This window comes from Panthera uncia, chromosome D2 (assembly GCF_023721935.1).
Source record: "Panthera uncia isolate 11264 chromosome D2, Puncia_PCG_1.0, whole genome shotgun sequence".
Lineage (NCBI taxonomy): Eukaryota > Metazoa > Chordata > Mammalia > Carnivora > Felidae > Panthera > Panthera uncia.
This window is the reverse complement of record NC_064818.1, coordinates 77,529,661-77,550,815: the sequence shown is the minus strand read 5'-3', so window position 1 is coordinate 77,550,815 and position 21,155 is coordinate 77,529,661. Positions and strand designations below refer to the sequence as shown.

The following is a 21,155-nucleotide window of genomic DNA, read 5'->3' as shown; positions in this document are numbered from 1 at the left end:
CTCTGTGACGCGCCGCCGTTGCGCTGCCGCGCTGTCGACGCCGCCTGTCCCGTGCCGGGTTTGGAGGTGCTGCCAGGTATCCGCGCTGGCGCTCCGGGGCCGGGACTTGGGTCGAGACCGGGGCGCCCCACACGACGGCCGGCGAGGCGGCCGGCCTGCGAGGCTCCGGTCCGGGGCCTGGGGTCTGGGGGTAACGGGCTCAGGGGACGCGCTGGGCCTCGGCCGGCGGGCAGGCTCCGCCTCTGCGGCCGTTTTACGTGGCCGGCGGCGGGCACCGCGGGGCAGGGGAGCAGTGGGCCGGAGCGCAGCCTCGGCGGGCAGGGACGTGGCGCATCCCGGCCCCGAGCGGCGGGCGGGCGGGCGAGGGAGGGAGGGAGGCAGGCAGGCGGCAGAGAGAGGCTGGGGATGTGGCACCTCCGCCTGCCAGAGCGGGCGGAGCCGGGCCGGCCCTCGGTCCTCCAGGCCAGCGGCCCCCGACTCCGCGCCGCGGACCCCCCACTCCCCGGGGTGTCTGCGCCTTGGCCGCGCACCTCCGGGTTTGCGAGAAAGAGGTGATGGGGCGCCGGCTCGTGGGGAACAGGCTCCGGACACCGCGGGTATCCTGGGTTCCCGAGGTCGACCAGAAGGGTGCCTTGTGGGTGCGGGGAAACTGCTCAGTAAACGGTGGCTTTTGTAATGGGGCGGGGGGCCCTGATCTGGAAAAGGGTTCGAATCCTTCCGGGCAGCGCCTGGGCCCTGCAGCCAACCTGCTTATCTCTCCCCTCCCCCAACGTCGTTTTCTTTCCAGCCTTTGTCTGAATAAAAAATTGCAGAAGTAGAGGCTTATCTGCAGTAACGTGCAGATTCATTGGGTGGTGTCAAGGGATTGGGGCCAACCGGGCTTTCGGCACGAAAACTTAATTCCTAGAGTTCCTTTGCCAGCAGAGCTGAGCATCAGTAAATTCTGGTTGAATTCAGTGGGGCACTTGTTCTCAAGAACCTTTGATCCTCGCTTTTTTTTTTTGTCATCGTAAACTCTTCTTGATTTCAGTTTTGTCCCTTTGATAAGGTGATCAATTAAGGGAGAAAAGGAGTGGGTTTGAAAGGAATTAGCTTTAAGAAATTACTGATCTTTGGGGCGCCTGGGTGGCTCAGTCGGTTGAGCGTCCGACTTCAGCTCAGGTCACGATCTCACGGTTCGTGAGTTCGAGCCCCGCGTCGGGCTCTGGGCTGATGGCTCAGAGCCTGGAGCCTGCTTCCGATTCTGTGTCTCCCTCTCTCTCTGCCCCTCCCCCGTTCATGCTCTGTCTCTCTCTGTCTCAAAAATAAATTAAAAAAAAAAAGTTAAGAAATTACTGATCTTTAATTTTCTCAATTCTAAATCTCTTCGGGTTTGTAAGAGTTTCTGTAGGTAAACTGGTTGTGTCAGTTTGAACCGGGAAGTGTCCCTTCTGTGATCCAAATTCTTTACGTCACCTATTTGAAAGAAACCATACGCTTCTTTCATTAGAATATCCTGGTTTCATCTTCAGAGAATCTAGTTCCGGACTGTGAAAAAGATCCAAGTATGAAAGTAGAGTCTTTTTTATTTTTTTTGGAAGCATCTTTAAAAGTTTTAATTCCAGTGTAGTTAAGCTACAGCGTTCTGTTAATTTCAGGTGCACAATGTGGGTTCAGCAGCTGCATATATTATGCAGAGCTTATCGAGATAAACGTACTCTTTTTTTTTTTTTAATTTTTTTTTTTAACGTTTATTTATTTTTGAGACAGAGACAGAGCATGAATGGGGGAGGGTCAGAGAGAGGGAGACACAGAATCTGAAACAGGCTCCAGGCTCTGAGCTGTCAGCACAGAGCCCGACACGGAGCTCGAACTCACGGACCGTGAGATCATGACCTGAGCCGAAGTCGGACGCTCAACCGACTGAGCCACCCAGGCGCCCCGAGATAAACGTACTCTTAATCCTGTTCTGAAAGTTAGAATCTTCTAATAAAAATAAGATTTAAATAAAACTTACTGTTTTGGGTTTACAGTTTTTCCTGGTGTTGAAGATCAGTTTTACATCCCCGCCCCCCCCCAAGACGCATCATAACTTTAAAGTAAAACTTTGGGGGCGCCTGGGTGGCTCAGTCGGTTAAGCATCCGACTTCGGCTCAGGTCACGATCTCACGGTCCGTGAGTTCGAGCCCCACGTTGGGCTCTGGGCTGACAGCTCAGAGCCTGGAGCCTGTTTCAGATTCTGTGTCTCCCTCTCTCTCTGCCCCTCCCCCGTTCATGCTCTGTCTCTCTCTGTCTCAAAAATAAATAAACGTTAAAAAAAAAATTAAAAAAAAATTAAAGTAAAACTTTGTAATAAAAATTCTTGAAAAGGCACTTTGTCCCCTCACGCTGTCTTATTTTTATTTCCCCCTATACTCTGCCTTTGTTACATTCACTTGTGTGCGTATTTAAGCCCTTTACTGAGTTCTGGAGGACGGACTGACTCCTGTATTTTAATATTGAGAGGAAGGCACCAGGTTTGGGAGGTGTGTGGAGGGTGTGGTGTGGCTGAACCAGTCCTTTTTCAGTAGTAATGCCCAAGGTGTTTGCCAGTGACGCACTTGGGTTGAATTTTAGCCAGATTACGTACAAAAAAAAAAAAAATAAATAAAACCCTCAAACTTTTGTTGGCAGAACTTTTAAAAAAGGACTGCATTTGTGAATGGTTACCTCAAGAAAAGTAAATATTTGACCAACATAGTAAAGCCAAATTTACTCCGCAAGTTTTTAGTGGCTTTTGATGAGCTTCCACTGGTTTTTCTTTCAGCATCATTAAAAACCCAAAGTGCACTGCTGACTTAACTCTTCAAAATGCAGCCTTTTATGGACATTCTGTTTTAGGTGTGTGCTGAGGTCGACAGGGTGGATTAGATGGAAAGGAGTAATGATAGCTTGGAGAAAGACTGGGAGTTATGGAGATGACTGAAAACACTCAATGTTAAAATTTTTGCTGTCAGTCGCAATGTGTTGTTTTCTCCAGCACCTGACTGTGGGCCTTGGTTAAACGCACGACAACAGCCCGGACTGGTCACAGTTATACACGTTGCTTTGACTCTTGGAGGCCATTAAATCTCATAAAGTGAACTTTTTTTTTTTCATTTAAAGTTTTAATTTAAATTCCAGTTAACATACAGTGTAATATAGTTTCAGGCATACAGTTACCCAGTGCTTCTCACAAGTGCCCTCAATCCCCATCACCCACTTAACCCATCTCCCCATCCACTCTGTTCACCATCAGTTTAACTCTCTATGGTTAAGAGTCTCTTTCTTGGTTTTCCTCTTTTCCCCCCTATGGTCCTTTGTTTTGTTTGTTAAGTTCCACGTATGCGGGAAATCATGTGGTTGTTGAAGTGATCTCTTGATGGAAAGATTATAGTTCCTCCTGGTGGTATCTTAGGGAATGCTGGCTTCCTCCGAGAGCTAGACTCGGCTCAGGGATGGACGATTTCATCTGCCCTCTGGATGGCCTTGCTCTCTCTGCTGCCTTGACTTCTTCAGGAGTCCTACCTGTATTTAGGAATGACCTCATTCATTTGACAAAGAATGCTAGCGGAGTGTCCAAACCTGGGCGGGATTCTGGGGACGCAAAGTGAGTTTTAAGACATGGTTACTGTTCGGGGGCGCCTGGGTGGCTCAGTTGGTTGAGCGTCCGACTTCAGCTTAGGTCATGATCTCACAGTTTGTGGGTTTGAGCCCTACACTGGGCTCGGAGCCTGCTTCGGGTTCTGTGTCTCCCTCTCTCTCTACCCCTCTCCCGCTCATGCTCTGTGTCTCTAAAAAATGAATAAATGAATAAAAAAAAAATTAAAAAAAAAAAAAGACATGGTTACTGTTCTTTTAAGGAGCCTACTGGGATTGTACTAGGGGGCCAGGCATGAAGACGAGTGTCCTAAAGTGTTAGGACCTGGGACAAAAACATGCAAGATTCCTGGGAGTCTTCAGGGGGGGTCTTATGTTGTAAATTCTATGGGGGAGCGTGAAAAAAAGCTAATGGGTATAGTATTTATGCATACTACAGTTTTATACTGCAAAGTATAAAATTGCAGCTAATTTTTCTTGTCATCTGTGTTTCTAATTTTTTATCAATAGAAAAACAATTTTCTTGGAAGTTTAAAAAATTTTTTTTTCACATTTATTCATTTTTTGAGAGTAAGAGAGCATAAGCAGAGGGGCAGAGAGAGAAGGAGGCACAGAATCAGGAGCAGGGCTCCAGGGTCTGAGCTGTCAGCACAGAGCCTGATGTGGGGCTCGAACTCATGGACCACGAGATCATGACCTGAGCTGAAGTCGGACACTTAACCAACTGAACCACCCAGGCGACACCCCTCCGCCCCGGCTTTTTGGGGGAAATTTAAAAAAGAAATCATGGCAATGTTGATTTTTATATTGTAGAAATTGTCAAGTTCCATTTTTGGATTTAAGGGAGGAAGGGAACTGAGTGGCCATTTATGCCAGGTTTGGCAGTTTAACATTATGTCATTTAATCCTCAGTAATGACCTTGAGTGGTTTCAACCTCATTTTACAAATGGGGAAATCAAGCTCAAGATAATCCAAAGGTCCTTTGAAGAGGCTCAGCTAGAATTTAAATCCTGGTCTCTAGACTCTGGACTTTCTGCTCTCCTCTCCTGGTTTTCTAATCCTTTTTGGAAGAGGAAATTACTGATACTGTCTATTTTTGAGCCCATCTTAAGTCTGTTCTAAGGTTTCTTGGATAGTGCCAAGCATAGTAACTCGACCACAGAAGGTTCTTTAATAGAAATATGTTTACAGGATTCTGGTCACATCATCACACTTTCAACTGCAAGACTTTCTCCAGTTGAATATCCAGAGTTCATCTTTAAAAACCTTAAGGATGAGTATTAGCAATGTTTTGAATGTTACTGATTTGTCTGTGAGTCGTAGTTATTTTTTTAATTTTTTTAATTTATTTTTTTTTAATAAGATTGTTTGAACTCTGCAGATAGATGGGTATTTTGTCCCATTTCTTTTGCAAAGTAGCTGAGTAAATAGTAGGAGACCATTGAATTTAGATAATTTCAAAGATTCCTTTCACTTGCAATACTGCATCAACCTTTTAATGAAGTTAAACAATTTTTTTAAAAGTTGTATTATTTTGAGAGAGCAGAGGAGGGACAGAGAGGGAGAGAGAGAGAGAGAGAGAGAGAGAGAGAGAGAGAGAGAATCCCAAGCAGGCTCTGCACCATCAGCACACCTGACATGGGGCTTGAGCTCATAAACTGGGAGATCATGACCTAAGCCTTAACCAACAGCCACCCAGGCGACCCTTAATGAACTTAAAACATGCCTTAAAATGAACTTAAAACAGGAGCCTGCCTGGCTCAGTTTGTAGAACATGCGACTCTTGATATCAGAGTTGTGAGTTCAAGCCTCATGTTGGGTGTAGAGCTAACTTAAAAAAAAATCATGCTAGTTAAGAGAGTTTTTAGTATTTTTTTTAAATACCTCACTTAGTTTAGTAGTGCCTCTTTGCCAGATTCTAGTCACAGAGCTGCAGACCTTGATAGCAAAATCATAGAGAATAGTTTTTATTTTAGTATTTGACCCTCTTCCCTACGTACAAATGAACTTTTAGACCTAATTTTTGTAATCCAGGCTGCACTTCCTAGGGGAAATGAACGCTACCTTTCTTTTAACCACAATCCATTTTTTTCAGAGCTTCTCAAACCTTTATTTTCCCCTTAGTTTTGTCTGTGGCCTAAACCTTTCTAATGTGACAGCTTAGGCAGGAACTCAGCTTCATTTTTAATAATTTTCTTTTTCTTTTTTTTTTTAAGTTTATTTTTATTTATTCTGAGAGAGAGCAAGCAGGTGAGGGACAGAGAGAGGGAGACAGAGAATCCCAAGCAGGCTCCGTGCTGTCAGCGCAGAGCCCAGTGCAGGGCTCGAATTCACGAACTGTGAGATCATGACCTGAGTTGAAGCCGAGTCGGACGCCTAACTGACTGAGCCACCCAGGTGTCGCTAACTTTTTTTTCTGATTATAAGTGTAGTAGTTCGTGATCATTAGAACATGTGGAAAGTACAGAATAGTAGAAAGATACCACAGTGAACTTTTTTGTGCCTTTTTCAGGTAGTTTTTCCTTATATATGATCTTGAATGTTTTGTATATCTGTTTTTCTTCACTTAAACATCCTGAAACATCCCTCCATGTCATACACTATAATTATTTTATTGATTTATTGATTTTGTTTATTTTTGAGAGAGAGGGGGACAGAGGGTCCCAAGCGGGCTCTGCGTTGACAGCGGAGAGCCTGATGGGGGCCTCGAACTCACAAACTGTGACATCATGACCCGGGTCGAAGTCAGACTCCTGACTGAGCCACCCAGGTGCCCCTCACTATAATTATTTTAAATGACGGCACGTTGTTATGTATGTGATTATGTTGATCCAGTCTCAAATTATTGACCATCTTTTATCCACGAATGTAGCATCTTATGAGTGAAATTACTGGTCTAAGAGGACAGACCCTTCCAAGGCTCTGATTGTGGCTATAATTCTTTTCAGGTGGTGTTTCGTTTAAGTATTACCATGGAACGCCGTGTTTTGTTGCTGATTTGATCAAGTCAAAAATTGTGTTTTTTAGTGGTCAAATAGAACATTATTTCTTACTGAGTAGAGCATAAAGAGGCCAAGAAATAAAGTGGAGGGGGAGGAGGAGGAGGTTTTAAACCGCACAGTAGTATTTTGAAGAAGTTCTATCTCGTTTGCATCGCTAGACCTTGCATTTTTGTGAACTGCTATCTCCGGTCCGCTAGTTCCTATATAACTTTGTTATTGATGCATGCCTCTCTCAGATAAAACCTGGTGAAAGCTAGGGACCTTCTCCTTAGGAAAATGCACTTATGCATACAATTCTGCATTTTATTTCAGGAGTTCTCGGATCCTCTGAGACCGTCGTTGGATCTCAGATCACAAATCTGCATTCTAATTTGAACTGTGGGAAGAAAGGATAGTCGGTGAGTCCTGGCGTGCCGGATTTTGTTTAGTAATTGCAAATTCCTGAGCATACAGGATTTACCAGGTCGTGCCAAGCTGAAAGGGAAGCCACGCTCCAAGTGTTAAATTTTTGTTAATCTGGCAGTTCAAGTGGAGTTCTGCGAGATTGTGTGATTTGACTTGTCATTCATGGAACTCTGTCTAAACATGAGTTAACTAGTCTTACAGACATACTGAGTATTCTTAGTATTTGGCAACTTTCTACTAGTCTTGAAATTATCTCTCTCTCTCTCTCTCTCTCTCTCTCTCTCTCTCTTTTTAATGTTTATTATTTTTGAGAAAGGGAGTAAGAGGGTACAAGCAGGAGAGGGAGAATCCCAAGCAGGCTCTACACTGCCCTGCAGAGTCCATTGCAGGGCTGGGTCCCACGAACCATGAGATCATGACCTGAGCCCAAATCAAGACTGAGACGCTTAACTGACTGAGCCACCCAGGTGCCCCAGTCTTGAAATTATCTTTAACCCCCTGCCCAGACATAATTGCTATGCATTTTCTCCACGCTCTTTTTTCTTCCAAGCTTCTTCCATACCTCAGTCTTTGCTTCATGGTTTATGATGACTATTAACGGTCCGGGTGGATGCAGAGCCCTAAGGGAAGCTCTGTGGCGGGGCTGCCTTTAGGGCTGGTGGGGACAGATGAGGGGGCAGCCGCGACTCTGAAATCTATACATGGGTCGTGAGGAAATGTCAATTTGCTCAGGGATGTTTACATTTTGTTACTAAAACTCAGCTCCTTGTGGTTTGTTCTCTACTTCCTGATTACCTTTTTCTCCTTTCAACACTTGCTTTTGTAGGGCAGGTTTTCGGGGATAAGTTTTATAGAAACACCCATCCTGGCAGAGTAGACTTTCTTTTGGGAATTGCCAGTTTTCATCTGTGTGTGTGTGTGTGTGCGTGTGTGTAAATAAATGTATATGATGTGTATTTTATACAATTTATAAAGTATGTAATATATAACATGTAATATATGTTTTGATCAGTTCATCTTAATGTTAAAGCTATTCAAATGTTAGTATAAATTACCAGATGATTTTTTTTCCTGGTCTTTTTGCCTTTAACCTTTGTTTACGATACTTTTGTCCTTTGGAAACTGTAGATATTTGTGGCTCAGTAACAGATTTTACATTTTGTGGTTTCTGTCTTTGGTGTTATACTTAAAACACCCTTCCTTTCCCCCAATAAATCACTTTTTCCTCTCTACACCTTTTTTCCTTTTGGATGGTCCCTATTATCTTTGTAGAAACCAAATTCTTTCTCAGTGTCTTCACTCCTTACATACAAGGACGGAGTCGGTACGCGAGGTATTTCTCAGTCCTTCCGTCACCTCCCCATGACAGGATGACTCCTGGGCAGGCTGCTTGCTTGTCTGATGTCTCCTTACTGGGGGTCTGTGTCCATCTGAAAGGATCCTGTCCCCACAGCAGTGCCTTTTTAAAAAACAGTTAAAAAAATTGTTTTTAATGTTTATTTTTGAGAGAGAGGGACAGAGCTCAAGCAGGGGAGGGGCAGAGAGAGAGGGAGACACGGAATCCGAAGCGGGCTCCAGGCTCCAGGCTCCGAGCTGTCAGCACAGAGTCTGAAGCGGGGCTCGAACTCCCAAACCTTGAGATCATGACCGGAGCCGAAGTCTGACATTTAACCGATGCAGCCACCCAGGCGCCCCGCAGCAGGTGCCTTTATAATCGTGGCTAAGTCCACAAGACCCGGTCCCATCTCTTTAGCCCCTGTGCTGTGCAGCCTTGCCTGAGGCCCCCAGAGTGAGTTCCTTGTCCTTGATGTACCCTCAGCACTGATGACTTAAAAAAAGTATGTGTGTTTATGAAAAAACTCTCAAGTGGCACAGAAGAGGGTCAGTAAAAGCCTCTGACCTCCCATTCATAGTTTTTTCGATTTTCTTAGTGTTCTCGCAGAGTCCTTGCGCGTAGTACTTTGTGCGCGTCCCGCCGTAGCGCTTGTCAGGTTTTACTCTAAATGGGTTTTAAATTGCGATTTAAAAAAAAAAAAATGTTTATTTTTGAGAGAAAGCGTGTGAGGAGGGGAGGGGCAGAGATAGAGGGGGGCGCGGGATCTGAGGCAGGCTCAGTGCTGCCGGCAGAGACCCCGATGTGGGGGCTCGAACCCACGAACCGTGAGATAGATCCTGGCCTGAACTGAAATCGGGAGGGGCCGCTCAACCGCCTGAGCCCCCCAGGCGCCCCTCGCCCGTTGTCTTGATGCTTCGGTGGACTGTGGCAAACGCTCCGTGTGGGATGAGCCCGCCCACGTGGACTCTGGGAAGATTCTTATTCTTACTGCCTTCTCTTCTCCTTGGACAGGTGGGTGGTATTCCTCCCTGAAAGGCACGATGTTTTCCAAACTAGCTCATTTGCGGACGCTTCCTGTGCTTCGTCGCGGAGTTCACTCCTCAGTGGCTTCTGCTACGTCTGTTGCGACTAAAAAGACAATCCAGGGCCCTCCATCTTCTGATTACATTTTTGAGCGAGAATCTAAATATGGTGCACACAACTACCATCCTTTACCTGTAGCCCTGGAGAGAGGAAAAGGTACATTTTAAATTAATCCCCCCCCCCCCCCCCCCCCCCCCCGGTCCCTTTTGCTTGAAACCTTTTGTAAAAATTGCTTGTAAATTTTCTCAGTGTACATTTTCCCAGATGCACTTAATTTCTATATTACAGGTCTAGTTAATTCAACATTTATTGAGTGCTTGCTGTGTTAGGTATGGAGGGGAATACAAGATGCACTTCATTATTCAGTCTTTGTCACGATGGACCTTGCCAGGAGGGACTGTAAGAGACATAAGCAAAGTACTCGGCCATTGCTATTGTTTTTGTCCTTTAACTTTTAATTGGGCATAACCTTCGGCTTAAAAGTTGCAGCCGTAGTGCAAAGAATTTTCGTTTACTCTTCAGCCAGATTTCTCGGTGCTAACATTTTACCACCTTTGCTCTATCTTCTCTTTCTCCTTACACACAACTGCGTTTCTTTCCTGAACTGAGAGGAAGTTGCAGACACGTGATGCCTCTTGATACGTAAATACTTTGTGTGTCTCTCCTGAACTACAGAACTTTCTCTTACATAACAATAGTGTAACTATCAAGACTGGGAAGTGAACACTGAAACAACCCCATTTTCTCATCTACAGACCTGATTCAGATTTCGTTTGTTGTCCGGTAGGCAAAGGAAAATCTCCAGTCATGGGTTATATTCAGTTTTCAGGTCTGTTTAGTTTTCCTTAATCCAGAACGGTCTCAGTCTTCGTCCTCTTGACCTTGGTATTCTTGAAGAGTACGGGCCAATAGTGTTGTAGAACGAACCTCAGTTTGGAGTTGGCTGGTAAGGTAGGGTCTGCCAGCCTCCCTCACTGCAAAGTTAATATTTTTCCCTTTTAAATATCTTGTGAGGACATGACTTGAGACTCTGCAAAGTTTCACTCACACTTTTGGCATCCGCTAATTATTCTCTGCCTCAATAAATGATTACTGATAGTTGCCAAATGGTGATTTAATCCACATTTTGAAATAACAGCCCTAACCTAATAAAACCAAAATTTATTACTTAGGTTTGGGCCAGAAGATGATGTATGAATATTAAACATTTTTATCATTCGCTGTATTTTATTTGGGACCAGCACTGTGATCTAGATTTTGAGCAAAATCTAGATTACAAATTTGGAAACAGTTTGGTTTATAAAAATATTCTTGGAGTAGCAGATTGTGGATTCTGGAATCTGAGTGCCTGGGGTCAAGTCCTGGTTCCATGTGTGCAGCTTGGGCTAGTTCCATATCGAAGTGTCTCTTTCCATATGTTTGTGCTGTAGCGTGGTAACACTCTCATGGGGTGGTTTTTTTTTTTAAATAGGTTCTTTCTTTCTTTCTTTCTTTCTTTCTTTCTTTCTTTCTCTAATGAGAATGTACAAAGACGACTAACACAGTACATTGAATACATGGTAAAAGTTAGCTGGTAAGCCACCTGATATGTTTTAATATCTATAGTCAAGCTAAAAAAATTTTTTACAAAATGTACATAACTTAAAATTTATCATTTTATTTATTTATTTGTTTGTTTAGTGTTTATTTTAGAGAGAGAGAGAGAGAGGGAGAGAATGAGTCGGGGAGGGGCAGAGAGAGAGAGAGAGGGAGACACAGAATCTGAAGCAGGCTTCAGGCTCTGAGCTGTCAGCACAGAGCCCAACGAGGGGCTTGAACTCAAGAACCGTGAGATCACAACCTGAACTGAAGTCGGATGCTTCACTGACTGAGCCACCCAGGTGCCCCTGAGATATTTTAGTTTTTTTTTTTTTTTTTAAAGTTTATCTGTTTTGGGAGAGAGCATGAGTGGGGGAGAGGCAGAGAGAGAATCTCCAGCAGGCTCTGCATTGTCAGTGCAGAGCCTGATGTGGGGCTTGAAACCACAAACCACGAGATCATGACCTGAGCCGAAATCAAGAGGTGGACGCTTAACCGACTGAGCCACCTAGGTGCCCCTTGTATATCTTTTTTCGAGAGATGTCTATTCACGTTCTTTGCCCATTTTTGAATTGGGTTGTCAGATACTAGATCCTTCTCAGTTAGATGTATGATTTGAAAATCTATATTCCCATTCTTTTGGTGGTTACAGTCAACTAATCATGATTTTTAGGTCACGTATAACTTCTGCCTTCAAATTCCAAACCCCAGTTTTCTAGGATTAAAGATTTCGCTCTACAGTTTATAGACCGTTTCGTGTTAATGGTGTTCCTGTTAAATGTGTAGTTTCAAGTTGGACAGATAAAATGTAATTCCTTGTAAACCAGATTATTTATAACCAACCTTACTATGCATGAGCTAAACCCTGCTTTAACAACCATTCTGAATTAAGTAGAGGTTCATGTATTCAGAAGACTTGCCAGCGATCTTAATCTTTGAACTTCCTGTAACTTAGTGGTTTTCTAAAATAACTTTTTATATATTTAGGTATTTACGTATGGGATGTAGAAGGCAGAAAATATTTTGACTTCCTGAGTGCTTACAGTGCTGTCAACCAAGGGCATTGCCATCCAAAGATTGTGAATGCCCTGAAAAGTCAAGCAGACAAACTGACCTTAACATCTAGGGCTTTCTATAATAACGTACTTGGTGAATACGAAGAGTATGTTACGAAACTTTTCAACTACCACAAAGTTCTTCCTATGAATACAGGTAAAATATTTTTTTTCATTAAATATCCAAGGATACGATCTTACTACTTTTTTGATAATTTAAGATACATTTTTTTAAACTGAAAATTTTTCTTCCTTGATAGGAGTGGAGGCTGGAGAGACTGCTTGCAAACTTGCTCGTAGATGGGGCTATACTGTTAAGGGTATTCCAAAATACAAGGCAAAGGTGGTTTTTGCAGGTATGTGATTTTCAGCATTAACCTCTGTGATGTCAACATACGATGCTATTACTGTTTTAATTTACTGATAGAATATTTGTCATGTGTTTGCCTCATCCATGATATACTATCTGCTGAATGTTTCATAAAAATTGAGAGTTTTTTTTCTTTTGGGATTATTTCCAAGTATTTCCACATAAATGGGATTTTTCTCTGCTAATTAACTTCCTACTCCTCATTCCCTAATATGAATGACTATATGATTTATTTCTCCTCTGCTTATCTGAATATTTTCTTTTTCTTCTTTTAATTTTTTTTTTTTTTTTTTTTTTTTTTTTTTGAGAGAGAGAGAGAGCGCGTGTTGGGGAGGAGCACAGAGAGAGGGAAACACAGAATCCAAAGCAGGCTCTAGGCTCTGAGCACAGAGCCCGACACAGGGCTCAGACCCACAAACCGTGAGATCGTGACCTGGGCCAAAGTCAGATGCTTAACCAACTGAGCCTCCCAGGTGCCCCATGCTTATCTGATCTTTTCATAGCAGTTTTCTCATTAATTAGATGGTCTTACTGGTAGGGCATTTTTGTTGGGTTGTTGAGGTTGGGTTACGTCAGAGAGGAGCCATGTCCTAGGTGTGGCACGAAGTCTGAATCTTAGTATTTGATGTATTGTTGTATCATGTTCTTAGAAGCTGGTGGAAGAGAGGACTGGAGTTGCCTTGGCTATATTTCTGGGAATGGTTGAGAGGAATGGCTTGAATACTGAATACCAATTCAGATGATGTAATCTGACCCTCCTCTTCTCCAACCCCCACCTTGTATTGGCATCTTATTTGTTCATTTAGATTTTACTTCTGTTTTTGGACGTACAGAAAGGTACATGTAATTAATGTATACAACTTGATGAGCTTGGAGACAGGTGTATGCCCACGAGCCTGTCACCCACGATCTATGCCGTTAACCTTTCCATTACCTCCAAAAGTTTCCTTTTGCCTGCTTATGTGTTGTTGTTGTTAATGTTTATTTTATTTTTGAGAGAGACAGACAGAGCGTGAGCGGGGGAGGGGCAGAGAGAGAGGGAGACACAGAATCCGAAGCAGGTTCCAGCCTCTGAGCTGTCAGCACAGAGCACGACATGGGGCTCGAACTCAGGAACTGAGAGATCACGACCTGAACTGAAGTCAGACGCTTAACAGACTGAGCCACCCAGGTGCCCCTGCCTACTTTTTATTATTACTAGTTTTACTTTTTGCTCATTTTTTTAATTGAAGTATAATTAATATACAGTGTTATAGTAGTTACATTAGCATAATAGAATGATTCAACAATTCTATACGTTATTCAGTGCTCACCACAATAAGTGTACTCTTGATCCCCTTTATCTATTTCACCTATCCCCCCACCCACCTCCTCTCTAGTAACCACTGGTTTGTCCTCTGTAGGATTGTTTTTAAGGGTTTGATTTTAATTTTTAAAAACATAAAGTGTGGATAAATTTGTCATTGCACATGGTCAAAGTTCATTCTATGGTAGTTGAAATGGTTAAATATTCTGATGGGCAGGTGTAGTTAGTATTTAGGGGTGACATTACTATTTCCAAAGAAGAAAAACTCTTTGCTCAGCTCTGTGACTTGCCATTTGGAAATCTTGTGCCTTAGTTGTAGGGCAGCATAACTGTTCTTGGCAAACAACAATGGCATTCCTGGTGATTTTCATTCTTAACAGACTGTATCAGTCTCTATCATATTAGCAAAAAGTACAAAGGTGTTTTCACCTGAGCACTGAAAGCAACTGGTGAGTCAGTGGGGGTAGAGAGACAAAGAAGACCGTCCCTAACTGGAAGTCCCTTGCACCTGCAGAGTGAGTCACAGAGGAGACTCCTGAGGTTGAGTGAGGAGAGCAGATAGGCTCCTGGTCTGACTGGTGCCTTTTCTCCCTCCCCCCCCCCCCAACACTATTTATTTGTTTGAGAGAGAGAGAGAGAGAGAGAGAGAGAGAGAGAGAGAGACAAAGTGCAAGCAGGGGAGGGGCAGAGAGAGAGGGAGACAGAATCCGAAGCAGCCTCCAGGCTCCGAGCTGTCAGCACAGAGCCTGACGCAGGGCTCGAGCTCGTGAACTGCGAGATCGTGACTTGAACCAAAGTCGGCCACCCAACCGACTGAGCCACCCAGGTGCCCCTGGTGCCTTTTCTCTTCAACAAGCTTAGTCAGTCTGTGTGCCATTGGTGGTGGACAAGTAGAGTGGGGGTCACTTGTAGGTGAGAGAGCCTTTGCAGGAGTCGTGTTTAGAGATGCTGAATACAGTAGTTCAGTACTGGGTTAAATTGAGTTGGTGCTGGCACAGGTGGCAGAAAGATACTAAAACAAAACAAAAACGGGGGTGTCTGGGTGGTTCAGTCAATTGAGCATCCGACTTTGACTCAGGTCATGATCTCTCGGTTCGTGAGTTCGAATCAGCTTTGGATCCTCTGTCCCCGCCATGTCTCTGCCCCTTCCCCGCTTACGCAGACTCTTTCTCAAAAATAAATAAAACATTAAAAAAAAGAACCCCCAAACCTCGCTGTCATTCTACATTGTTTCTTTCCTAGCTTGAATTTAACCCAGTTTAAATTATCTCATGCATTTGCTTTACTCTGGTTCAGGTTATGCTGTTTCTTCCCTCCTGGCATTTGTGTAAGCTCCTTGAGGGCAGGAAGCTTGCCAGTCATGGTGACCACTCTATCATGGTGAACAGTGCCTGACCTATATAGTAGGGCCTCAAATTTATTAATGAAACAAATTAATGGGTAAAAAGATGTTCCTGAACAAAGGCTGACGTTAGTCATTTAGCACATAAAAGATTCTAATACCAAGGAAGGCAAAATTGAAAGTGTTTAGATTGCCTGAAGATGTTTTCTGCAAATGAAATTTAAAATTCATTCTGGAGTATTGGGTGTTTAACAGGGATGTACTAATTCTCCATAGGGGATATTTTTTTTCTCCTATCACTAGCATAAATGCACTGAGTCTAGAAAAACACGTATTGAATGCCTCAGTGGTTAGGGTTTGGGATTCTTGGAAGAAAAGACCAGTGTTTATCCTTGGGGTCTATACATTGCAGTCTGGAGATGAGTAGAGGAGTGCCTGAAGTAGCAATTGCAAGGCCAGACCTGGGTGGTCACGTGCATGTGAACCGTGGTGTTTAATATCAGGTTTATTTTAACAAAGGAAAGCTCACTGGAGGCTCTCTAAAGCAAACCCTCACGTTTTTAACAAATCAAACTTCTTAAGGCATTTTGGGGGGAAGTGCTTATTAAACTTGGGCGTTTGAAATCTTCTCTATTTATTTCTCCTTTTCAGCTGGAAACTTTTGGGGCAGAACACTGTCTGCTATCTCCAGTTCCACAGACCCAACCAGTTACGAAGGTTTTGGACCATTTATGCCAGGGTTTGAAATCATTCCCTATAATGATCTGCCTGCTCTTGAGGTACTTCCCTAGCATCATAGTGCTTTAGCGCAGACTAAGTAGAAATTACAGTTGTTGGATGTATGAATCAAAATAGGTATCTGACTGCAGTGAACATCTAACTTAAGTTGAGCCCGGGTTGCAGACCTGTCTCTGTAATGGTCAGTTAGTTTCCAGCATGGGGAAGTTGGGTGCCATGGTCTAATCCTGAGAACCAGCTAACTGCTGTTTGTATCCTGCATGAGTAACTTGGGTAGTATGTGTTTAATTACTTCATTAGGTAAGATGACTCAAGTTTTCAGCTAGCTGCTTCAAATTATGAGTGGAGGGACGCCTGGCTGGCTTAGTGGCTGGAGTATGCCACTCTTGACCTTGGGGTTGTGAGTTTGAGCCCCACGTTGGGTGTATAGATTACTTGAAATAAAGAAAAAAAATAAATTATTGAGTAGATGACTTGTAAAATAAAAAGATTCACTGAGATATTTGAAACGAATATCTTTAATCTTTAAAACTAATTCACTGAAATTACTATAAAAACTAATGTCTTAGTTTTATACAGTTAAAACTAATATCAGAAAATATAAGGTAGAGTAGCTTAAAGCTGAAGTATTTAGAGCTTTTGGCAATTGAACGTCAGAAATGTGAATACTTTGAAGTCAGAATATAAGTTAGTGTAAAACTTTAATTTGCATACTTAACGTAAAAATATATGCAGCCTGTGTTTTCAGATTTCCAAATAGGCTAAAAAGGAAGTTACTAAAGTGTATTCGTATTTTTTCGTAGCGTGTTCTTCAGGATCCAAACGTTGCCGCGTTCATGGTAGAACCAATTCAGGGTGAGGCGGGCGTCGTGGTTCCCGATCCCGGCTACATGATGGGCGTGCGAGAGCTCTGCACCCGCCACCAGGTCGTGTATCCTGCACCTGCCTGCCTGGCTCAGGGCTGGGCCCGTAGGGGAGAAGTAAAGGTGGCATCCCCTTTCCACTAGGGGGAGACCTCATTCTGAAGCCCTCTAGTACGCCCTATCAGCGGCCTGCCCAGAAGCTGACTTTTTACTGGTTCTGGCCACTGGCCAACCCGGGGCCCAGGCAGAGCTGCACACTTCCTGGCCCCAACTGTGGTTCCTTCCCTCCAAGCTAGCAGCCTGTGCTCGTCCCCAGACCCTTGGTTGTGTCCCTCTCCTCCTCTTCCCACCACGCTAGTACGGATTTAAGAAGGAAATATTTAATTAATAAGTGTTTGGAATAAGCAAGTGAATTTATTTTTTCCCAGAGGGTAGTTCTGTCCCCCTCTCCCCCAAAGTGCTCACTTTCTACTGTGCGGAACAGCAGAATGGGCCCTTGGGGAGAGTGGCCTGACACAGGAGATGATTGCTTGTCTACAGGATGTTCACAGGATGGTGTTGAAATTATGTCGGTAATTAAAAAGATGTTCACGTATCCGAGGGAATGTCTGAATGACAGATTTGTGTGGGGAAAGGTAGGAGGTCACTATCTTCCCTATGGAAACAAAACTGATAATTAATGTATTATGTTGTTTTCCACTAGGTTCTGTTCATTGCTGATGAAATACAGACAGGATTGGCCAGAACTGGTAGGTGGCTGGCTGTCGATTATGACAATGTCAGACCCGATGTAGTCCTTCTTGGAAAGGCACTTTCCGGCGGCTTATACCCTGTAAGTTGTATGCTCAGCCCCTTGTTCTGTTCCCTACTCTCATGAAATCTGCCCTGAAGATATTTTTACGTCAGCTGGTGGTGACAATAATGCCTTTCCCTTGGTTTGTTACACTCCCGGTGCTCTAGGTCACCTGGCACACGCATAGAAACATTTCCGAGGCCACAGGGTTGACCCACTTAGTTAAGTTCCACTGCAGAATTGAGTGTGCCTCGCAATTTGCTACGGTCTTTCTTTTGGGTAGAAACATTTTACCCCAAAAGTAGTCCTGGAGACCCCTGGGGTTTTTTTCCATTGTTCAGAAATCTAGCGTTACCAATTGTGTAAAACCGTGACTGGTTAATGTAGAGGTTGGAAAAAATGAAGGTTTGGTTGTAGTTTTGTCCTTGGGTTTGCCGTTCAGAGCCGGTAACTGGTCCTGGTTTAAAGGTAAAGGGCTTTGAACACAGTGCAGCACATTGTTTTTTAAGCAGTTAAACCAAGCCTTTTACCTTGAAAGTGGAAAGAATTCTAAAATGCATTGTTGCAGAAACCACTTTCCTCTTGGTTCCCAAATGCTCTGGTTCTGTGCCCTCGAAGTGCCCTGACGTGCTTACACTGTGTTTCGGGTATTGCCAGTTTGTCACCGGTAGTTACGAGGAAAGAAGTGTAACTCTTGTTTGGGGAAGCATTCTGTCCAATTTCGTATGCGCTTCATAAACACTTGTGTTCCTGCTCTGCTGCGAACAGGAATGGTTAGTCTGAGAAATGATTTGGTTGGTACCGAATTCTCTCTCTCTCAGGTGTCGGCGGTGTTGTGTGACGATGAGGTGATGCTGACCATTAAACCGGGGGAGCACGGGTCAACCTACGGTGGCAATCCACTAGGCTGCCGCGTGGCCATCGCCGCCCTGGAGGTGAGGGCTGATCCAGCCGTGTGGTATCCATTTGTGGAGGTCGTGTTGAAGTGGCCTGTTGGTGTAATGAGACATACACAAGATGGCCGAGTATTATAGAACATGGGGTGCAGAGGAAGGATTTTAGGGGCAAGGCGCTCGGTAATTTAACCTTGGTCTAGTAGATGAGGATACTCTGGGGGTTTCTGAGTTGCAGTCACCTGGGGCTTTGGGCCCATAGGCCCTGGGTGGCTCACAGAGCTCTCACCCTACGACCAGCCCTGGCCTGCAAGGCATTGATTGATTGATTGATTGTAGATTTGAACACTTTTACACTTCTTCCTTAGGTGCCTACTACAGGTGTAAAATTATGTGATCTCTAAGGATGTACTTTTAAGGGAAAAAACAAAAGGAAACTATTGTAGTTTAAAAATTAAAGTTAACTTAGTCAATTGACTTATTCAACTAATAAGAAAAGATATCAGTCAGTTGCATTAAACAAATTTTAATTCTTATTATTTTGCCATAAAATCAGATGGATGGATTCGTGACTAAAGCAAGGCTCTATCTGAGCTTGTAAATGTTTAATTAGATATTAAACCAGTATAGGCTTTGGAAACCAGAAATGAAAGTTAAGTTACTCTAGTCTTTATCTGACGATGCTCTTCCTTTGCTTATAGTCCATGTTCTCTACTAAAGAACAACATAAAACAGGGTAGTCTTAGCATTTGTGTAATTCCTCTTTAAACACAGGTTTTGGAAGAAGAAAACCTTGCTGAGAATGCAGAAAAAATGGGTATCATCCTGAGGAATGAGCTCATGAAGCTGCCGTCTGATATTGTAACTGCTGTCAGGGGAAGAGGATTATTAAATGCTATTGTTATTCGAGAAACCAAAGGTACGGACACAAACGTTTTACTCAAGATGTTATTTTCATGGGAAGAAAGAAAACACATACTTTGTCTGGTTGTTGGGTTCCCCTGTTTGAAATTGTTGACTAGGTCTGTTAGAGTATCACCTGATTTATATTAGTGGTCTTTGGAAATGGAGCCCTTTCCTACAGGAAGGATTTAAGTACTTTGACCTATTTTTGTTCTGTTATGTCATTTGTTATTCTGCCTTAGGTTAGGTCCCAATACTTGTAGATTTCCAGTTACTTTCTGTTAGTCTGTACCCAGCACTTTCCTGGAGGGTTTCCTCTTTGCTATGCACCCCCTTCCGCACACTCCTTTGGGCTTCAGGAAAGGTAGCAGGAGCAGCAGTAATAACCTTGATGATGACGGTGATCACTTAACTGAGTGCGTGCTGCTGTTTCCTTTGTAATAGCCCTCAAAAGCTCCTTGCCGGATTTTCCTGTGCTCACCCTTCCTTTTAAAGCAGCGAATCCAGCCGTGGCAACACTTTAGAATCCCCTGAGGAACTTTTTAAAGAGTTAATTCAAACTTGCCTCACCCTGGAGATTCTGATTTGACGGGTCTGGGGTGGTGCCCAGGCGTTGGCAACGCCTTTTTCCACGATTCTGATGTGCAGCCGGGGTTGAGCGTCGTGCCGTAACAGGGTGAGAGTCTCCTTCCACGAGCTCAGGAAGCAGATCCGGTTTAGGAATGTGTCGTGTTCACTGGGATTGGGGTATTGGTCATTCTATGCCAGTTTCCTTCTGCACCCTACCCAAATTCTTTTTGCATTGGTTCCTCGTAATTAATACAACAGCCTTTAGCACATAATTTTGCTTGGTCTTTTTCATTTTTGAAAAACCAACAAAAACTGTATGTCTAATCATACTGTTCAAACCTAGTTACGCACTTGCTGAAAAATAACTTCATCTTTAAGGATAAGGGCAAAGCAAGTTTGCACCACCAACCGTCTTTCGTTAGTAGGCCCTGGGTGTTGTATCCTGCCAGGCGAAGTGTTAACCATCCATCCGTCCTGCAAGGGAGTGTTACACATTTGTCTTTGATCAGCATGCATGTTGGGCCATTTTTCTTTAGATTGTGATGCTTGGAAGGTGTGTCTGCGACTTCGAGATAATGGACTTCTGGCCAAGCCAACCCACGGCGACATCATCAGGTTTGCACCCCCGCTTGTGATCAAGGAGGATGAGATTCAGGAGTCTGTGGAAATCATTAACAAGACCATCCTGTCTTTCTGAGGGTGGTGACTGTTTCCAGTGCTGCCCGGAGCCAGCTAGAGACGGCGGTTCCTGTAAGTCCCGTAGCTTTCCTGTGCTTCGCGTGGGCACGGTCCACTCCCCAGTGTCCAAGGACTTTTTTTTTAAATACACTTTGTTTTTTTCAGTTCATGCATAATAGAATGACATTTATAAACACGCAGTTTGCTATGTAACATGACTAAGAGAATGTAATGGCATCTATATTCGATTCAGTTTCTCTGTGTGTGTGCTTTCTAAGATGAAACACATCTACTTGTATATAGAGAGCCTTTTAATCAAGCCCTTCGGTATAATTTATATGTTTTTATAATTTCTTTACTGACACAAATGTTTTGTATTTGAAAAAGTTATATGGGGTGTTACGTGGAAGACTTGCTTAACCTTAAAAAGTTAAATTATAATCATTAAGTTTTAGGAAGCCTTGGTGGTTAAGCTTATATAAAATACTGGATTTAAGGAAACTTCATATTGGCCAACATCAAGATGTACCCTGTGAATGTCATTTCTAACATGAATTGTTAGAAATAGTAAGAATTCATGTTTAACATTCCCAAATTATGTTTTAAGTGATACGATTTGTAAAAAAAAAAAAAAAAAAGATT

General features: G+C 43.4%; 1 protein-coding gene across 2 annotated transcripts; it reads left to right on the top strand.

Moving 5' to 3' along the window:
• The first annotated feature begins 2 nt into the window (after positions 1-2).
• OAT (ornithine aminotransferase) lies at positions 3-20,921 on the top strand. 2 transcript variants are annotated; one of them, XM_049646610.1, is made up of 11 exons: positions 11-76; positions 6,913-6,998; positions 9,353-9,580; positions 11,990-12,214; positions 12,318-12,413; positions 15,727-15,854; positions 16,617-16,739; positions 17,380-17,508; positions 18,291-18,404; positions 19,137-19,281; positions 20,372-20,921. In XM_049646610.1, exons 3-11 carry the CDS (start codon positions 9,382-9,384, stop codon positions 20,530-20,532), a joined length of 1,320 nt encoding a protein of 439 aa, XP_049502567.1. In that variant the 5' UTR covers positions 11-76; positions 6,913-6,998; positions 9,353-9,381; the 3' UTR covers positions 20,533-20,921. The 2 variants fall into 2 exon arrangements, with proteins under 2 accessions (XP_049502566.1, XP_049502567.1); XM_049646609.1 differs by lacking the exon at positions 6,913-6,998 and having other exon boundaries at positions 3-76.
• The last annotated feature ends 234 nt before the right edge of the window (positions 20,922-21,155 follow it).